General features: G+C 32.2%; 2 protein-coding genes across 3 annotated transcripts; both read right to left on the bottom strand.

The window, feature by feature from the left end:
• Positions 1–109: 109 nt before the first annotated feature.
• On the bottom strand, positions 110–18,339 carry Hsc70Cb (heat shock protein 70Cb). Of its 2 annotated transcripts, none has more exons than XM_023162457.2 (10): positions 18,004–18,339; positions 17,615–17,813; positions 13,506–13,689; positions 13,156–13,447; positions 10,397–10,599; positions 10,133–10,341; positions 9,541–9,721; positions 9,121–9,440; positions 7,054–7,523; positions 110–2,834 (listed from the first exon to the last, which is right to left on the bottom strand). In XM_023162457.2, exons 1-10 carry the CDS (start codon positions 18,108–18,110, stop codon positions 2,486–2,488), a joined length of 2,514 nt encoding a protein of 837 aa, XP_023018225.2. In that variant the 5' UTR covers positions 18,111–18,339; the 3' UTR covers positions 110–2,485. The 2 variants fall into 2 exon arrangements, with proteins under 2 accessions (XP_023018225.2, XP_023018226.2); XM_023162458.2 differs by having other exon boundaries at positions 9,172–9,440; positions 18,004–18,337.
• Positions 18,340–19,384: 1,045 nt separating this feature from the next.
• eIF3f1 (eukaryotic translation initiation factor 3 subunit f1) lies at positions 19,385–20,543 on the bottom strand. The gene is made up of 2 exons (XM_023162459.2): positions 20,362–20,543; positions 19,385–20,236 (listed from the first exon to the last, which is right to left on the bottom strand). Exons 1-2 carry the CDS (start codon positions 20,468–20,470, stop codon positions 19,509–19,511), a joined length of 837 nt encoding a protein of 278 aa, XP_023018227.1. The 5' UTR covers positions 20,471–20,543; the 3' UTR covers positions 19,385–19,508.
• Positions 20,544–21,365: the final 822 nt, after the last annotated feature.

The following is a 21,365-nucleotide window of genomic DNA, read 5'->3' as shown; positions in this document are numbered from 1 at the left end:
TCCGCAGTTCTAAAATAAATAAACGGATCACTACAATTTCTCTGGTGCCACTCAAATCCCTTTACTGCGCTAGTGATCTATCTGAATAAGGAAAATAAAAACTATTACAACCTAGTAAATAAATTATATTTGAAACAACTTAGTCTAGTAAATACTTCGGATTTTCGAGAAACAGCAAAGAGCATACCTTTATAGTTTATGGTTAAATCAGCAAATAACACACATATTGTGTAATCAGTGTAGGTGTCTAAGAAAACATACATTTCCTGTTCTAACTAGAAAGAGCAAGGTGTGATACTCAATTGAATTCATGCAATAAATAAATATACTGACAATTCAATTCCAGATTAACTATACAGCCAGTCTTCAGTTACGAAACTGTTGCTCTTTCAAGTTATCACACAACGTAGAAGAGCTGCAAGAGAACTGATGAATTTTATACCCTCACAGGTGCATTGAAAACGTTAGAAAATTCAAACCCAAAATAATCTCCTGAATGAAAATGATTTTTTCCAATGCAAGCACAATGAATTACAAGTCAAAATGAATTACTATTATTTTAGCAAAAGCTCACTCATTTTTTTTTAATTTATAAGAACATTTTTTAGCAACAACATAGATTGATTTATTGTTCAAGATTTTTTTTAAGTATTCTCACACTATTTGACTTGGAATTTTTTTTTATCAAACTGAACCAGTGTACAAAATTACCAACACATTACCAGTATTTCTGTGGTGGATTGCATCCTGTGTATAATTCAACTTGAAATCGTAATTAAAACTATTCAATGGAATGTTAAATATAATATGAAATTAGTCCAGTTTAATCACGCAAACAAATTTTAAATTTTTCATCCATACAAACCTTTTTTTTCAAAAAACCATTTTTTACCAAAATACTCCAATTTAAAAACCTCGATATGAGTTGGTTTTGTGAACTTTAAAATATACCGTTCTCCATAAAAATGTTGGAGATAGTATGAAGTTTATTGTTCGATTCCAGCAATGAAAATAAAAGTATTTTGAGATATGGGGAAAACAAAATCCCAAAGAGATCAAAGGTTATCAATGTGTTTTCACAGAATGTTGACAGAAACTGCCAACAATCTTGGAGTTGTTCATCTCCAAAAATCTCAACTGGGACTATTATGCTTGTTCTCTGTCACTCATTTTCAAGTCTATTTTCTTCTCCCTAATTCCATTTATGTCTTGGTTAAGTGAATCTCCCAAAAGATATCTGAGAAACTCCTGAGCATCTTACAACACAAGACCCATTAATCAAAAGACGATTTTTTTCATCCGACTCTTCAAGAAAACTGTGTTCATTACTCATTCATGGATCTACAACCCAGATTAGTTTGATTAAAGTACCATTCGTACTAGAAATATTAGAATTGATGTCTTTATACCGGAATTCTTTTTCAAGATTGAGATTGGATGACACACATAATACTGTTATGTAATAAATAAGTTAGGTTCAGCAATGAATGAACAGAAAGCCCACTTCAATAAATGTATTTAAATATGAATTTGAGTTTTTTTTTATGTTATGAATAACCTGCATATATTATTCATGAACGATAAATTGATTATCTTCCTATATTTGATTTGAAGTTTATTGTTGAAAAATAGTTGATCATCGAGTTGAAGAAACATGATAAGTCATTAAAAAAATTGTTATAGTTAAGTTAATAAATAAATGTTCGAAGTTTTCAATCTCCCGATTTTTTGTTTTGAATTAGTGAATAATTGATGGGAATACAACCATTTTAAGATCACTTCCAATTTGACAGTATAACCATTTTCAACATAAAGATTAAAATTTCATGTCCCACCCAAAAGGAGCATTTGAAGCAAGTTCGATTCAAAAACTATTTTGAATGAAAATGAAAAAACTATGCCAGTGCTATAGTTAATCTAATGTAAAATAAAATGCAATGTTAACCTACAAATTGAACAATCGAAATTTTCAAACAAGACTCATGACTATTTCAAGTGTTTGAAGAAATAGATAATGTGTTATTTGATGAAATATTTGCGATGAAAATATTCATTTTAGAACCTCTTTTACCATGACAGCGCTTTCGTTCTGTCACTTTACGGAGTGTTAGGTAAAGGGTGGTACTATAAAATAATCTCCAAAAGGTCACTGAATCTATTGTAATTCATTAACTGTGGTGGAAGTGGCCCCCATACTAATTTCTGGATTTGTTTAACATACAAAAACCTTATTCCTCAAAAGATGATGAATAATTAGCTCTATTTTGAATACTCATCAAGTTGTGCAAGCATTGGAAAAAAATTCAAGTCCTAACTTCATTTTCACATTGTTTTTCACCAACTCACACGCAGCTCCTGCAAATGCAAAGACAATCCAGTATATTTAAATATAACTGATATATTAAGCATAATTTAAAAATTTTGTTATAGTGGTGAGGCATATACGTGCCAACCTACAATTCAATTTAAAAAACACCTAATTAACCTACTGCGACGACCACTCCATGTTCTCTTCCCTTTTTTCGCCATTTTGCGCATTGTTTTGTTGCGCGCTAGATTCTTGCGAGCTCTTTTCCTGATCTCCAGATGTTTTCTCTTCTTTCTGAGGGGTGGGAGCTTTTGGAGGGGCTTTGTTGAGGACCTGGTTGACAGTGTTCTCAAACGTCGATTTCTCTTGTCTGATTTGGGCTATGGTGACTGGAGGAGGGAGATGTTTCGGAGCACTGCCCACTTTTACTCTAGTTTGTTCTAACCACTGGTAAGACTTATTGAATGCGCCTTCCACCTTGGAGTAGTCTTCATCTGTTAGATGGGCGTACTTGGGGTCTTTTGATCTGAGAAATAATCATAATGAGTTAAATTGAAGTGAGAATTTCAAACTTTTTTAAAAAATATAAAATTCTCTCGCCTAGTCTAAGTGAATTCCGAGAAACTTGGTCCACACATGATGCAATTGAAGCATCAACAAGCATTTATAGAAATCTTGAGAAATGTCATCTGTGTACGTGCACATTTGTGAATTTAGATAAAAACATTCAATATTGTGTGACATCAAAAGCTACTTGAATCAGAACAGGTTAAGTTAAATGCAATACCCTTCTCTCAATGAAAAGAGTATTGCATTTCTGGTGAAATGCAACACTCTGCAATACAACGTGCTGATTTTGGAATAATGAAAAGTTATATTTTAAATATAAGTCACAGTGTAAGTGCAAGCAAACTTAAAACAAAAGAAATGTGGAGCTCTGCTACAAGGTACAATCTCGTAGTATATATACAGTGTCTCTGATATGAATTGAAACGTTCGACGATTTCCTAAAGCAAGATAGCTAGAGAAAAATGTTATGATAAAAAAGTAAATGTTTTAGTCCATTAAGTTCTTTCATCTAACAATGATGATCTTGACAACACATGTCAAAAATACATTTACTGAAGTTTTAATGATCATAGGATACGGTGATAGAAAACGAAGTTGTGACCAAGTAGTGGATATTTTTAATGAATTGCATACCAATCAGGAACCCATTTCTAAATCAAAGGATTCAAAAACATTGCACAAGATTGACCAAAAAGTGGAAGACCAGTAAGCATTACAAATGAAGAAAATTCTTTGATGTGGTGGAAATCCAATGATTTTGGCACAACGGAGGGCAAATTAGCAAACTGCAAAAATTCCATCCATATAAAATTCATTTGGTACAAATATCGAGTGAAGACAATTTTGATGGTAGAATCGAGTTCTGTGAAGTTATTATGGATAAATTAAATGAAATTGTCAACTTTGTTAACCCTGCATAGGTCGCGTGTTGTTGTGGATCATAGGGGGTCGCGCGGTATCTCACAGATGTATGAACTTAAAAATGATATTCTATCGAACTACTGTCGTATTAATGAAAACAAAAACAAATATGAGGTACTTTTATTGAATTAGAAAAAGTCAACATAAATTAATAAATTCTTATATAAACATAAAAGCAAACCTTAACCTTATAATAAAATTAAAACATGATTTAAGGTAGAACACCATATACGTTTAACATAACATGTGATGAATAATGCTTGAATAGAAAAACATAACAAAAATCAGAAATAATCGTTTCAGTCAGAATTTGAACTTTGATTAGTGTCCTCATCGAAACATTTTTGACAGAGCATTGTGGCATGTTCTAAACAAAAATAATCTTCACATTTGCGGCATCTGTACTTTGTCAGTCTTCTTGTTTTACTTTTTGAATAGCACGGTCTGCAGGTTTTTCTGATGTTATCTACTTTTTGTGGAGAATGCTTTTTTTCTGAAACAGGATTATACTTGTTGAGTGCCTGTTGTAGATGTGTTGGAAGACTTTTTATTTGTCCCCTACGTCCAAGATGTTCTGCAACTAAACTGTGAACTAGCATCTTTAGATATTCCCTCCTATTTGCAAAGGCATTTTTATTATCAGCAAAAACTATCATTCCGTTGATGGCTGCAATATTCATCATAGAAAAGAAGATTACCATTAGCCATCTTCTTGTATTTCGTGCACAGTTATATGTGGCACACAGCTGATCTACAGTATCAACTCCTGATTTTGTGGCATTATAAGATGTGATTATTTCAGGTTTATGTTGATCCCCTGTGCCTTCATCAATATTATCGTCAAAATGCAACGATGATAAGAGTAATACATTTTTGTCTTTTTTTGGCGCATACGATACCAAAGTGGCTGTTTTACTGAATCCAAACATAGAAACGTCAGAAAAAAAAGCACTTCCAGGAATCGAGAACAGTTTTTATACCTTTGGCGGACCCAATTACTCCAGGTATTTTTGTAAGGATGTTATGCGGCATTCTTTTTTTGACTTTTGTGGGTACGTGTTTTCCCCATTTTGTATTGTCTTTCCCTAAATAGTATCCTGCATAGCAGTCTTCATTGAACTCAACTTCACTACCACTTTCAATGTCCGAATGAAGAATTTCAGTTTCAATTATTTCATCTTCATCACAATCACTTTCGTCCAGAATTTCATTGTTTATGAGTTCTTCATTATCTTGAAACGCAAACTGTGTCAAATATTCAACATCATCAGGGTTTGTAAGATCAAATAATCTCTTAGAATCCATATTTTCAGACGTCAAATAGTGTCACACAAAAGGTCGCGCAGTATCTTTCAGATGTAAATACAACAAGAGGTTAGGAATCAGCTGTTTACAAGTCACACTGCAGAGACCTACTAATGTTAGCCACATGAATGCATAGAAGAAACACATATAGCAAGAAGCACAGTTTAAAATTCGGCGAATTACAGATATAATTTGAAAACACATGCGTCATACATCTGAGAGATCGAGCGCGACCTACGCAGGGTTAACCACATACTGTTTTTTTGCCAAATCCACATTTTGTTTGAATGGGCACATGAATTGACACAACTGTAGGTATTGGTCAGACCAAAATCCACATTGGATGGAGAAAGTTCACACTCAACGGCCACAAAAAGTAAATGTCTAGTGTGGCATTATTGGTGGACACATCACAGGACACTATTTTATAAAAGGAAATTTGACCTCTTAATGATATTTATTAATTTTACAAGAGCATATTATTCCAGAGCTTAGAAGATTATTTCCAAAAAGATGGGGCTCCTCCATATTATGGACGTGTGGTACGGGCATACCTAGATGAAATTTTCCCTGATGAATGGATTGGACGGACGCATAGGAGCAATTGAATGGCCAGCTAGGTCTCCCGATATGACCCCACTTGACTTTTTACTATGGGGTCACATAAAAAATGTGGTCTACAAAAATATGTCACCAAATATCGAAGAGTTGCAAGACAGAATAAGACATGAAGTTTCTACCCTTCCTCCTCACATGATTTTAGATTCAATACAAAATTTTGTCCAGCAGGTTCATTACTGTTAGGAGGTAAATGGTAAACACTTTGAGCACCTTATTAAATAGAATTCCAAAAAAAATATTTGTTGTTTATTTAAACTTGTTTTCTCTTTTTCTCCTGGCATAACTATTGTTATCATAAAATTTTAAATATCCTCGACATTCATTAAAAAATATATTTTATCTTTTCATGCACTTTTATTAGCCATGAACAATTTTCTTTCATTTTCTGTAAAAAATTACAATTAAATTGTTATCATATCCAAATACTCCATCCAACTTGTGTGACTTTCATGATAAATATCCATCATTTCATGCTCTTTCTTTAATAAATATTTAATTAAATGATTTACACGATATGGACACCAAAAGCAATATTTCATTCTGAAGATGGATGGATTCACCTAATCAACAGAGTTGAAAGAGATTTTACAGAATCAAAATGGTGATTTGATGGAAGATCAATTTTCACAAAACAAAATTTTACCATTCTTAGTCAACCAATTGCAGCTTACAAATATTACGAAACGTTCCATAAACATAATAAAATTTTTGATATACCTATAGCAGGCAATGTCAAATATCTAGTAACTTCCACTTCCCCGTACAAAACCTAATCCTAAAGTTTAGAAACCTTGTTGCAATGTTGAAATATATTATGAACTTTCTTGAAACAAACAGCTCTGATAGAATATCATCTAAAGTATTGTTTTTGAGCAAAGGGATGCCTATAATATCCATATGAATGGTTTGAAGGTGGTACAAAAATTGATGCAGAGAATTGATTTATCTTCGTGATATAATAACTAATAAATTGAAGAGTTCGCATTCAATGTGAAAAATCAATTTTCAAGTGTCCTATTAGATGACTCCATCTTTTCAAATCCCCTTTCAACGCACCAATTATGGTTATCATAGCTTTATTACTCCAATGCAAATGATCAGGAACTGTTAAATTCATTTGATTCACCATCATTTATATTCAAGTGCAACCATGTTTACATGTGACTGCATAACAATTTTTTACTATTTCTCATTGTATTAATTAGTTTTTCAACCGTTTTGTGTGTATATTGGGTGTGTACTATTAATTAATAAATAAATGTTTCCTATAATAAGCAAATGCTTTTGTGGAGCCTCTTATATTTCTATGATCCTCAATATTCACTTACTTTATGAGTTCCAAAGCTTTCATGCATAACTGTAAAGACTTTGCAAAATCTTCAATAACGACAGGCCTCAATTCATATTCAATCTTCCTAGTCTGAACTGGCTCCCCGATAGATTTCAGTTGGGCCAACTTCTCCAAATACACTTGCTTATTGCAATCTTCTCCTTCTTCGTATAACCAGTTCTCCATATCGTCGAGCTGAGACACCAGGGAAGCTTGGTCGCTCTCCAGAATGAAGGATCCCAGCTCGTCATCAGACGAAACTTTGCTGCGCAACTCGTATACATACTCTTCAAAAGCATTTCTGGCATCTGCCCTCTCCTTTTCTTGTTTGTCGGAGGCGATCATTTTGAATTCCTGTTCGGTGAATTGGTTCAGTTCCACTTGAGAGAAGCCATTTGTCAGAGATTCAATAGGTAGCTCAATACTCTTTACAGTATGTTTTTTCTTTTTCTCTTTGTCGCTGCCCTCCTGAAAAAAACATTAGAATCAAAACTGTTCCTTCACGGACAACTTGATGAGCATTAGTACTATTGAAAATGATGAGATGGGTGAATTTTAATTCCATGTTTCTCACAGAAATAATTCGTCTTCAATAAGCAAAACATATTTCACAAGTTTTAGGAATGTGGGGTTATCATCGAAACTGAATTCAAGACATGACTGGCAGAGTAAGTAATTTTTGAAAAAATGTCAAGTTTGAGACGGAGACAAGTTTTGAATTTGATATCTCACGCTATGATTTCGATGGCTCATCAGATTCAAATCTTGAAATGATGTGAGAACGATACCTTCCTTTACAAACAAGCCATCTATGGCATCAACAGAAAATTGGAATTGTGTTCATCAAAATTACACCACAAATTATTTTCGCTTTCATCAAAAAAGATGAAAAATATCCTTTAGGAAGAAGGATTCCGAATATCCAAAATAAAAACACATGTTCATGAAAACAACTTGAATTTGAATAAAAAAAAACAATGAACTAAATGAACCAACATATAAACATATAAACACAATTCACTCCGAATGAGCATAAACAAAATTATGAAGGACAAAACACCAAAAGAAATTAATGAACTAATCTTCAACAAAAAATAAAGCAATTGGAAAAAAAAAGGTGAGAATTACTTTCTTTTGTTACATTAGGGTGAAACTTCTAAATATCAAATATAATAATCTACAATAGATGATTATTACACACATTTCGCTATCAAGGACTATTCACTGATAATCATGTATGGCGTTGGATTATATCGCCGTTTGTGGTATTAGCCAGTGGAGTAGTTGTTTTCTGATAGGCGTCAGTCCATTCAACCTACTGTGTAGGTATATCCGAGACTGTCTTGAACATTTGAAGTTCAGTTCTTTACATTTGTTTACTGCCTGTCTTCAAGAAAGGCCCACTGACTAATAAGAAAATGAAGAGTTCAAGACTTTTGATGTATACTATCAGGATTAGCCCATTCCAAAGCACTTATACTTTCTTCAAAGCATGTCACCATACAACTGTAAGACTACAGCAGAGAAGACTTACATTGGTTCAAAGGCCTACTTACAGATCATTGTTAATTGAATGATTATAAAAGACTGTTGGAAGGCAATGCTTGCCATCTCTGCTTGGAAACTGATGATGAAACAGAGGAGCATATAATTGGTGTCTGTCCCGTTGTGGACCAAATCAGGTTTTCAGTATCTGTCAAAATTTCAGTCTAGCCAACTGACCTGGAAATTTATTTACCAAATAATCAACTCCATTGAAGACTTAGTTGTTTGAGTTAGAATCGATGTGAGCCAGTGCAGTGGAGGATCAATTAACCCACCTAACTAACTCATTCCAAATCATATCCATACTTCCAATACTGAATTGCAAATTGCCCCATAATCTTTGCCGCCTAACAACTGACAAGCTCCATTCAAAATAGGAAGGTATATCACAAAAAAAATTTGCAAGACCAGGAAATTAAGCTGAAGGACAATAAACAAAAAAAAAGAGTAAAATGAAAAAAACACAGTGGAACGAATAACAAAGATTGCCAGGCCAGCGTTGCCGGGACAGTATGCGTACCCCGCTGAACCAGGCAGATATTTTCTTCGTCCAGCTGGAGCCGGAGCCTACCTCAGGAGGAGCTCCACCACCGTTTGTTTCCATCGGTGTGTCTCCGTCGTTCCGTTGCTGATCGTTCGAGTTTTGCTGTTCACTCTCTGGCGCATCTTTCTGCGACTGCTGCGTCTCCTCCGGACTTTCAGGTTCGGGGCTCTCTTTGGCTTCGTACATTGACGCACTGGAAATGGTCATTATGCCGTGCAAGTTCACTCTGACCTTGACTTTGACCTTTTGCGGTTTGCCTTCAGCATTCGGCCTTATGTCCTTTATCACCCAAGTACCTTAAAAATATGACAGATTGAAAAAAAATATTTACAAAATATTAAAAGGTGATTCAGAAATACTCAAATCAGAGACCTCATGTATGAAGGGTTAACTAACCTAAATCGTGATCAGGATAAGGTATATTTCCGGTATATCTAGCCCTAATCGAAAATGGTTCCTGTCTGTAGAAAGTCAACATTTTCGAGAATGGTATAGCATGGTTGAGAGGGAAAGCTTCAATTTCTCCCGCTGATTCTCCTCCAGGGCTACCTTCCCAAGCCACAGAAATAGGGTAAGTCTGAAAGAAAACGGTTTGTTACCTGATCTGTTTCTTCAAATACTTCAAAAATTAGATGGGTACACATATCAAATTATAACATTCAAATCTGCCAAATAAAACTCCTTCGTTCAAGATAAGTTGCAAAATACAAGGTAGGTTACAAAGATAGAAAATTAAAATATGAAAATCATGGTATTTTTTGGAACGTGGCTAGTAGTATAGAATTTTTTTTTGTTTTTAATACTTATTCATCACTTTATGTTGACTGCTCATATTAATTACTATTGTTTTCTTGTTCAATATTTCATCATTTTGTTAAATTTGTATCTTTAGATAATTTAATTAATCCCTATTCATGAACATTTAATGTTTCTTCAGATAATAAAAACAATACAAATAATATAGGAATAATATAGGAATATCACTTACTTGCACATCTGTCACACTGAAGTCACGGACCCTAATGGCCGGAGACAACATTGCGCATTGTAAAGCACAACCACGACTAACAGCTTCATCCTGATTCAAAGTAGTGCTAGGAACCTTTTTGAATACATTTTCGATAAGCTGTTTGATGGCAGGAATTCTGCTAGATCCGCCAACTATTTCAACTGAATGAATCTCTTCTACAGACAAACCTGAAAAACAAAAATTATTACTATTTTTACCATTATAAAAAGCAAGACAACTCACCAGACTGTGTCAAACACTGTTTAAGAGTAACCTCGACTCTTTCTAGCAAATGGGCTGCTAAAGTTTCCATGTCGGCCCTTTTCATTTCACCAGACACATCCATATCATTCATGAAACATTCAATGTTCAAAGGTAAGGTAGTAGAGTTTGCAGACATCTGCTTCTTAATTTTTTCTACTTCAGTAAGTAATCGCAAGAATGCCCTAAAAATATAATATTAGTCAATATCCCAAATTATTTCCAGTAGGTTAAAATATTAGTTCAAATGACGTTTTACTTTGACTTCAATGAAAATTTCCATTTTGGGACAATGAATTGATTTCAATGTTACAGAGAAACGAAGCCTATTTCAAATTCCCTTTCATAATACTAATTATGGTCAAAATGAGTTAATGACCAGAAAGAGATGTGCCTATTATGTTGGTTGGGTATTAAAAATGTTCAGTAGTTCTTTGAACTTTTTAAAATTAGAAGAAGAAAAAAACTGTGAATGATTAAATCTATATTGCCTTGGGAATTTATTTCAGGCTGGGTGTTTTTATTGGAATTTGTATTTTTATATTACTTTTTGCATTATTTGTTGTTGTTATCTGTAAATAAATAAATAAAATTATAATATGGCAGTATGCAGAACATTACACAGGTCCAATTTGAAGTTATAATTTATAATCACGATGTAATATTTACTCACTATGAAATATGAAATGCCTACAATTTATAAACTGACACTTGTGTACAATAAAAGAATCAAAACAATTGAAACTTTTCAAGGAACGCAAACATGTAAACATTCAAATGATGATAATAGTTTATTCCAATGACTCACATTTATATAGCTGTTTCTCTTGGATATACTGGGTGCACAGTGCACAAGCTATCATCTAACGAAAAGCTTTATCTGATTGAATGTAAATTTATACTATTTTGTCTTCTTTGTATACTTGTATGTGTTTTATTAAGTATTTTATTGATGAAGCACGTGCATTGTTTTGTCATCACAACTGTAGCGCTTTATATACATCAATATTTTGAATTATGACTTTCACTACTTGCTTGATGACTAATAATTTTACATTCTAGGAGCAAACTCATTTAATTGTACAGGCATTGAATTGAAACTACCTGAGTTTACCTATAAACTAATTACCAATTTCAACACTAAGAAAAAAATTTAACAAAGGAGAATTATTCTATTCTATTTGGTCATTAAATAGAAATACTGAACTCTTGAATCTATTGATTCCTAAGCGTTACAAAAGATTGAGTTTCAAACATTTCTAACTTGAAAGGGTATATTTTTAGGAGAGATTAATTTTTGGAAAAGAAAGTTTTTGGCCTTCAACTTCTCCATCTTGATACAAAAAATGTGGGAATCTTCCAAAGGAAGCAATAAATTTCAGAAAATTATTATTATTAACTAATAATAATAATAACAATACTTTTATATGAACGCTGAATTATATGAAAAACACTTTTCTCTATTCCTTTTATATTCCAAACATTAGTATGGGATCAAATCAGATATCATTCACAGGATATCTACACAATATAACCAATCAAAGAAGTAAAATTTCCCCTACATGTTTCACCGTAAGACACTTGCCTTATCGGCTCTTCAGTAACAAATATGGATAACATTATAAGAAAAAACACTTCCAAATGTATCACTTCATATTCATAATTAAACTCATGCCTCTCTACGGTTTATAAATGTTGAATTGGTTTTCACTTTAGAGGAACTACTTTAAATTGTACTAGGCAATGACCAAATAGAATTGAATAATTATTTCCTTATGGAATTGAAAATCGACGAATCTTTTTAGTATTTTTTTAAATTAGCTCTCCTATGTTATGGTATTTATTTGTATTGTATATTTTAAGACGATAAGTTATCAATTTTTTGATAATTTATATTTTATATTTATTGAGTTGAACTTTAAAATTTAGATGTAGGTAGAAATTAGTAGTATGAACATGCCTGAAGAAACTATTGCATAGAAAAAAACGTATTGTACTTTTGTAAACCCTATAATGAAAATATCAGTGTTATTGAAATACGTTAACATCAATTTTAAAAAGATATTGTCAACTTCATCAATTATTTGAGGCAAATAAATTGTAAAACTCAGAATTATTCTTACTTACCAACTGACAAATCTCTATTATGCTTTTTGCCGAGTCTATCTAAACTGCAGTATAGATATTTCTGAGATTCCACACGATGATGTTATTTATTGCTATTAAAAGGGTTGTTTGATCTTCGGCTGGTGTCTCCAAATCAACAAGACTTAAGAACTATTTAAAAAAATTATTACACTGACTATCCCTTCTTTATATATTATGAAACACAAAGTCAAATTTATGAAATTTTGAGCTGGGACAGTATTTTCATTAAAATGGAAGTACCAGACATAAAAACCCTATGAAAGACAAATTACATTCCAGAGGATAAATCACAAATATAAGACAAAAGTTTATTGAATTTGAATGCGACAAAAAAAAATGGGGGATACTGTTTGTGCTCGTATCTTTTAAATTATGATAACATTTCAGATTCTTTGTTGGAACCAGAGACTATATTTCCTGTGCGATGGTTGCAATTTGCACATTATTTCAATATGCAATCATTTCATACTACAAAGGTGTAACATATCTTTTTCGAATGTTATACTTTTCATGTAATTCAATTCATTTTATACAATATTCTTAGTCAATATTTCACTAAATAATATATATCTAGCTTATAGTAAAGAACCAACCTTGCATTCGTTCTAGCGTCGATTTTGTATTTGGATTGGAACTGTTTGCAAAAATTATCAGCCAAAAGCAAATCGAAATCTCTACCTCCCAAATTAGGGTCAGAAGCAGTAGTTATCATGCGTAATTTGCCCTTGTGGAATGCACATGCAGACACTTGCAGAGATGAGTGTCCACAATCAACAAATACTACATTTCGAGGTTTCTCTTCAGGAACTGGGAGATCCTGTTTATAAATGCCATAAGATAATGCTGTAGCAGTTGTCTCATTGAAAAGCCTTAGTACATTGAGACCTGCAAGCATACGTGTACATTGAATAATTTGGGATTACCTACAAATTATACAACTTACCTGCTATGGATGCTGAATCGAGCAATGCCTTCCTTTCGTTGTTGGTAAAATATGAAGGAACAGATATAACACAATCATTTATGGGTGTTTGTAGGGCTGTAGTAGCAATGTCCTTCAATTTGGTGAGCAACATCGCCAAACATTGCTCGGGTGAAAATTTATATTCTTCATTCAAATAATTAACCTGCACATCAAATATATATTTAAAGTAGTTGGTAGTAGAATATAACATCAATTATCTATAAGTACTTGTCCTTTTTTGCAAATTTTGAGTCAAGTATAATACACTACATCGATGAATAATTCTATACATTGTATTTTTACGCTATTAGATCAATTCTACTTTAAACTGGGTAACAACAAAATTTTGTTCATGAAGTTTTGACTTTTATTTGGTTGTCCTCAGAACTATATCTTACTGGCTTTGATCCGAAGATGGTCATATGAAGGTTGAAACATCATTACAGATTCAAGTTTTTTACTTTATTTGGCCTCTACTAAGAGCACTGGCTATTATCAAAAAATAAATAAATGCAATAAGTGATTTAGTTCATATTTGAAAAGATTAGCAATAAAAAATGAATAGCTCAAAATTTTTGAAACTGTCAAAATCCAAAAGCTCAAAATAAAATCTCATTGGGCATTTTGTGGAATTAGTATATACTTATTTGTTCAAAAATATTTATAAGCATGTATTCCAAAACATCCAACAGTTACGTTTCCATAAAAATATATGGAAGTATAACTGAAGAATAGAAATGCTGCTGTACCAAAGAATTGAAAGTAAAAATTGAATATTCATTATAATCAACCAGGATTTCTAAAATGTGACGTTTTCCTTCATCATCATACATCACATTTTTAATCTAAATGTATTTTTGTTTAAAAACTTTTTACATAATTTGAGTAGCCTTCTTATTAATCATCACAATTATACTGATGTATTAAATGTGTTCGGAACAATTTCCTTCTAGAAACTGCAATTTTAATGAAATATGAATATGAAAACAATCATAAATGTGACACAATGTTGTTTCCTCTCTATAAAATCTTTCTGAATGTGTATGCCAGTAAGGCACGATTTTTCATACTCTTAACATGTATACATGGATAAATTTGATCAATCGTTATGTTTGACTTTTTTCTTTTTTTAAATGCTGTACATATCAACGTGATATTTTTATAATGACTCTATTCATAATTTATTATAAGATACCCGATTTCTACAAATGGGATTTCCATAAAATTTAAAAATAAATCTCATGGACATTACCATTCCTAATACTGAACTGCAAAGAAGATTTCACTGCTACCTATGAATGTTTTGAATTAATTCACTTAATAATTGACCTCATTTGATGATATATTTTTTAATTGATGATATATTTTTTAAATTGATAGTTAAGTTTACGTGTTCAGATAAGTCAGATTTTTCCAGTACAACAGATTAGTTTTACCTTATTAATAGAAAAATTTTCAAATACTATTGTATCCAAACTGTCAGTTGCCCTATAACATTCGATTAAATATAATTGAGAGCAGTAGAACTCGTGTTACTAAATTAACACTTGGTCTAGAGGTAAACAATAATTATGATCAGCAAATCCTTGAACTATGGAAAACATTACCACAATCAGAGATAATGAGTTCGTATCATACAATTTTCGATTACAAGTTTATACAGAAACACATTTACAGAATAGACAAAACAGGCCAGCATTTATAACTCATTTACTCAAAAAAGTATAAAAACAATTCATAAAAATTTAAAAGTTATTATGATAATAACAATAAAATGCCACTAGTACAAATGAAAAGTTGAGTCAAAAAAGATTCATTAGTGGTAACCTGAATATTAATGAAATGTAAACAATTTTGCCAATCACTAACACAGAACAAGCACATTTTTTCTTGTGCTTTGGCAATTCATTTGAAATCTACAATGCAAATCTTTATCAGAAAAATATATTCTTTTGGAGAGGAAAACTAGAAAATTCAAAAAAATAGGCAGAAAACTCCATTAAGAAGAAAACCTTTTTTTCATCCTAAATATAAAATATAAAATATGTAACTTCCAAGGAAAGGTAGATAAACTTTTAGATACAAACAAGAAAAATTAGCATATCTGAAATAACCAATACCAACTGTGAGTGTTGATTTAAACAGAAATAATTTTTCTTTTGCAATTTGTATAATAAACTCCCTGGTCTAATAAAGACATGTAATACTCTCAAATTGAAAAACTCATTGATTGAGTTTTGTGGATTCTTCTGTGTAAATAATCTTATTCGATAAATTTATACTTTTACATTTTTATTTATATATTTTTTCAATATTTTACATGATAATTACCAATTTGGGACATATGTGTATATTTATATGTATATAATGTATATATATGTATACATATTTATTATCTGTATACACAGTTTGATTGTATACTCATTTTTTTTTATTATATCCACTTTGGATAATTATTATATTAGTATAAATGTATATGTTCGATACCATGTAATTGGTCAATAAACCGTTTGATTTTTAGGTATCCTCATTCTTTTTATAAAATATGTACATGGAAAGTATCAAACGAAAGCCAAGAATTATTTGCCTTCAAAATCTTACTTTCAAGTACACATGTCATAAACAAAAGACCTTTCTATTTATGTGCCAAAAACTACTGGCAGTTACGGCTTCATCATCAAGAGACATACATAAGGACATATTGTAAACTAATAGAAAGGCCAGTTGTAAAATTAATTTAGGGTGGTACACTTGTATGGGTGGTATTACTGATTACCTACCTGTATGATGTACCTGATTAGTATAAGAAGCTTTAGTTATGGGTAGTTTTTAGTTTTATCTTCCTCTTGAAGATGATCACTTGGTGATCGAAACACGTGTCGAGGTGTAAAAATAACGATTTGGTGTTGGACCAAAGGTTCCAAACAGTACATCACAAGAGACGTAGGGCTACTAGCCTTAATGCAGATCCTTCAAAAACCCTCAAATGCAAATGAAATTCTATCCAATATGCAAAAGGTCAAAATCAATAAACATTTAGTAACGGAGAATAAAATTATTCATTAACAATTCATTAAATTATTTCTTTCCTTCCACTTTTCTGAATCTGTCCACAGTAGTAGTGAATAAGTTTTTTTAAACATAAATTGAAATTCATATTTGAAAACTAACCCATGTGAGATTAGACAATTTTGTATCAAAGGTGGCAAGATTTTGGAACATAGATAAGTGAACAAAAATATGAATTTGCTATAATTTGTTAAAATTTTCTACCTTTCATTGGAATTATCCTGCTTTGGTTAAATATTTTGTGAATTAGAAAATTATATATTTTTTAGTTCTTTTGGGAAAACTATAAATCAAGGAGACTTTACAGCTTATTGAAAAATATCAACAAAGCAAGTTTTACAAACTATTACATGTATTTTGTAGGCCTTCTCATTATTTCATGGTGAATCAAGAAAGTCCATCAAAAACTATATTTCAATATCATAATGAACTTTTTAACAATTTTAATTAAAGTATGTGATTACCAATGAAATTTGAGAAATTATTTTTCTTCTTTAGAGTACAAATACTTTCATTAGCCTTTTGGGAATTTTCAATTTCCACTATATGAAAATTGTAATAGTGGTGGGGCAAACTTCTGGTTCAGCCCAATAACATACTACATATTTCAAATATCGTTTGCATATCTATACATATTTGTGAAAAGTTTTATTTGTGTATTCATTTACTTTCTTCAGAAGTTTCTCACTTTCTGTATAATAATGGAGAAGTAAAAAGTCAAAAAGTTTTTTTAAACATTTGTTCAATAGATCAAATATCTTTTACATTTTGATTGATGTCAAATCTACCAAAACATCAGGTATAGCTGGATAAACATTATGAATAGTTTGAATTAGTAAAATCTTAAATAACCCTTTCATTGAAACTCTAATAGAACAAAGGATAAGTTATTATGATTTCAAATGATTGCCAATATATGAAGTAATATCAGTTATATAATGATAAAAATATATAAAGACTGGACTGAACTCAAGACTCCCGAACTTACTTACGGAGGTGGCCCCCATTTCATGACCTACCTTTATCCCAATTCCACCGTTCTTTTCCTCCACTACAGTGTATGGTAAATATTGTATTTCTTTTTGCACATGGGGATCTCTGAATTTTCTACCTAATAAGCGTTTCAAACCATAAACGGTGTTTTTCATATTCGTGACCTGCTGGTTCTTGGCCGCGACCCCCAGTATTCGATTCTTTCCAGAGAAAGCAATACATGATCTAGAAATAAACCAAAAATTGAACCCGCAATCGCCCACAGATTATGAGTAATTCCTCCGAATTTGGAGGTAAATTCCAGTAAAGAGATCACGATATTAATCAAGGTTGTTTTGAAATGTCAACCACATGTATCAACTAGATGGAATAATTTATTCGATATTTGATCCCTAAAGCAATTATGATTACTCACGGTGTGGCTCTCAAACTATAATCATTGGCAATGGTTTCGATTCCTCCTGCTTTTGCAACGGCAACATAACAGGATTCGTTTCCCAAGTCAATTCCGATCACAGACATTGCAACCGTATGAACAGAAAAATGCGGTATAACTATATGTACCAATAACTATAACCGGCGTCGTATATCACCACTGCAAAAGTATAGATTCGATCTTGGAATTTTTCTGAAAATGAACCGGCACAATTTCACTTTCACGTTTTTGCAAATGACTACGAGCGGGCAGAATTTATCTATCGTTAGAGTAAAACAGACAAACACAAAGTAATTTCACGTCCTTCTTTTGCGCGATCTTTCAAACGTCATCGTTCAGATTCAACCAATAACATTGCTAGATTGAAGGCACGTGAAAACCAAAACAGATTTTCATTGGATGTGTAAGTATCGTATCTGGAAATTTCGACCAAAAGAAGGTCGATAAATAATTATGTCAGTAGAACATTCCAGAATATATCGAACTCATTCTTTCAAAGATATACTTCGGTTTTAGAAAAAGACAAGCATAATGAAGGGTATGAGGTTTTATGTTATCTTGGCGGTAAACTCAAATTAGTTTTTCAGAAAAATAGGAGACAAAAAGTAAGCATTTTAACCAAAACTTATTTCTTTCCTAGACTGAGCATTCAAACAAAATAGACTCTAAATTTCATATCAAACATGAATTTATAAAATTCATACCCAATTCAATACCATAATTGTTTGTTCAGGAATATAGGTATGATATACATAAAATACGTCAATTATTTTAAATAAAGGGAATGAAACGTGAAAGGTGTGGCACTGTAAAATATCTAATCGTCTTTTGGATATCAATTTACGTAATAGGAGATTAAAAAAAACAATTCATATGGAGTTATTTCTTTAATATATTTTGAATGTTCTCAATTAACTTTATTGCTCTGATCTCGTTCCACGAGTCAAAGATTACACATATTATTTAAATAATGAGAACTGTATAAAGTCAAAGACATTTACCTATGAAGAATTTGTTTCCTAATAATGTCATTTGATAAAACTAATGAATTATCTATGTTTGAGAATGAGTCACTCAGTGATATATTTTCCACCCAGCTGATGGAGATTGATTTTTCAAATCATTGGAATTGGGTCGTAAGCAAAACTATACTTTCTCATATTCCATGATCTGTTGAAAAGGGTGTCAATTAGGTGTAGAATAGTATTTATAAAAAAGTTCACATTCAGTCATAATCCTGGAATTAATCTAACTAAATTTATATTACTTGATGAAAATCGATAACGTATTAACACACTATATTGTGACAGTGTTACTCGAATATTCGTTATATCTCTAAATCTCATATAAATTAAAATCGTTATGAATCTTTGAACCAATTTATTACAGAATTGCTCATGCTTATTATAACATTCAGATGTTCCTTCTAAAAGTTAACTTAGATTTTGTTACTTTGAAAAAAGTACAAATTACAAACAGAATATTCAAAGTGAAGTCAACAGTGTAAGTTTTTCATTGAGTTGCAATTGCGTTTTGATTAGTTGCGACAAAGTTACTACCATCAACAAATCTTTGACGTTACTGTTGAACATTTCTGAAAATTGCTCGTTACTCATATGTGGCACTGAGTTCACTAAATCAAGGAGGGACCTTCCAACTGCATTGTTAGGTAGAACTCTATTGGCTAGGACATCTTCTACATATCCAAGAACCTGATCCAAGAGAGCAGTCATCTTGCTTCCTGCTTCAGCAACCTGAGTCAAATCCAGCATTGGGTTTACATTTCTAGGTCTGCCAGACCCAGTTCCCATTGTTTTTTGACACAACTGCAATCCAAAGACCTCAGGATCATAGCATGTAACATCTACTGGAATCGATGTGAACATACAACCTTGTTTACTATTAGGGACTCCCAAAGATGCACAAACGTAAGCTTTCAAACCCATTCGGCCACCCTGTAGGCTGGTGTCCACAGTCAAGTGAACAGGATCTGTGCATTCACGTGAATAATACTCATGAATTACGGAGCTGTGATTGGTAACTTCATGGCCAGTGGCCCACCATCCTACTATTGCTTCACTGGAATTAACCCTACGATTCAGTTCATAAACATCCATAGCATAAGTCAATTCTGCCTCAACCTGATCATCATACTCTTTATGGGGTACGCAGAAGCAATTTGTCACTTCTATGACTCCTTTATCTGCTGTGCCTAAAGTGAAACGAAATACAATTAAAGATGTTGGCAACATTTAGAGGTTAGGAAACACATGTTATTGAAATTCGTATATATAGACTTTTGGATGTATAAAATGAAAGTGGTTTTCATTTACTTACCAAGTAAAGTGCCGATAACTCGATGTGAATCGGCATTTCTTCTTTCATATGCGTCTACAATTTGAAATAAAACCACTGGGTGCACCCTAACCTGCAAGTTGAGGGCCATCTTGAAGTTTGAAAGAAAAAGAAACAGAATTGAAATAGAAAACAATGATGACAAAGGCCTATTCAGGTTCCCAATTCCAATGAATATGGAATGGTTCAAAATAGTTACCCAGCTGTTTATTGAAGTAGACTCGCACAAAACTTTTCAAAACTCGACTGTGCGACTACATTGAACAGTTAGCCGATTGCGGCTCAAAAAGTAAAAACTGAGCGCAGGCGCAACTCTTCTGTAATTGGTGACAATCATATCCATGATAATGATTAACCAATTTTCACAAACATTTTTAATTCTAGATCACAGTAATTTATTACTAATCGATGCGGTTGCGGTGTTAGCGAAACGCGTGAATAATTAAAACATATTTGTAAAAATTATCATGGATAGTGTTAATAATTTTCAGCAAGTAACGGGTCAGGCCATTCATAAAATAGGGTATGTTCCGCTTCTACAATTTTTTTTAAGTTAATGGGTTTGGGAAAAGCCTGCGTATATTCTTGAAGAATGCCGGGTACTAACATTATAAAAATTGGTTTATAGCAGGAGCTATGAAAAGAAGCCAACGTTAGATAAATGGATACGAGAAATAAAAGACATTTCGTGACGTCATTGAAAAGAACTCAATTTGGCGATATTGAATGTGTTGGTGATCGATTATTTGTGAGTAATTAGGGATTATAGATCCATAACAAAGACTAACAAAGTTGAAAGTTGGAATAACTGCCAATAGACTCAAGACTTTACTACACTTTACTACATACAAATCATAAAATTAAGATTACGACTGATGTGACCCTCTAAGACTCGTGCAATCTGTTAACAATCTGTTTTTTCGTCAACCAGCTATTGCTCCCCCTCACGAACTACAAATCTCAAAAGTTGAACTTGTACGAGTTAA

This window comes from Leptinotarsa decemlineata, unplaced genomic scaffold (assembly GCF_025532065.1).
Source record: "Leptinotarsa decemlineata unplaced genomic scaffold, Ldec_3_MD MMD2_tig00026314_RagTag_RagTag, whole genome shotgun sequence".
Taxonomy (NCBI): domain Eukaryota; kingdom Metazoa; phylum Arthropoda; class Insecta; order Coleoptera; family Chrysomelidae; genus Leptinotarsa; species Leptinotarsa decemlineata.
Note: the sequence above shows the minus strand (reverse complement) of the source record. Positions and strands in the feature narration are given on the sequence as shown.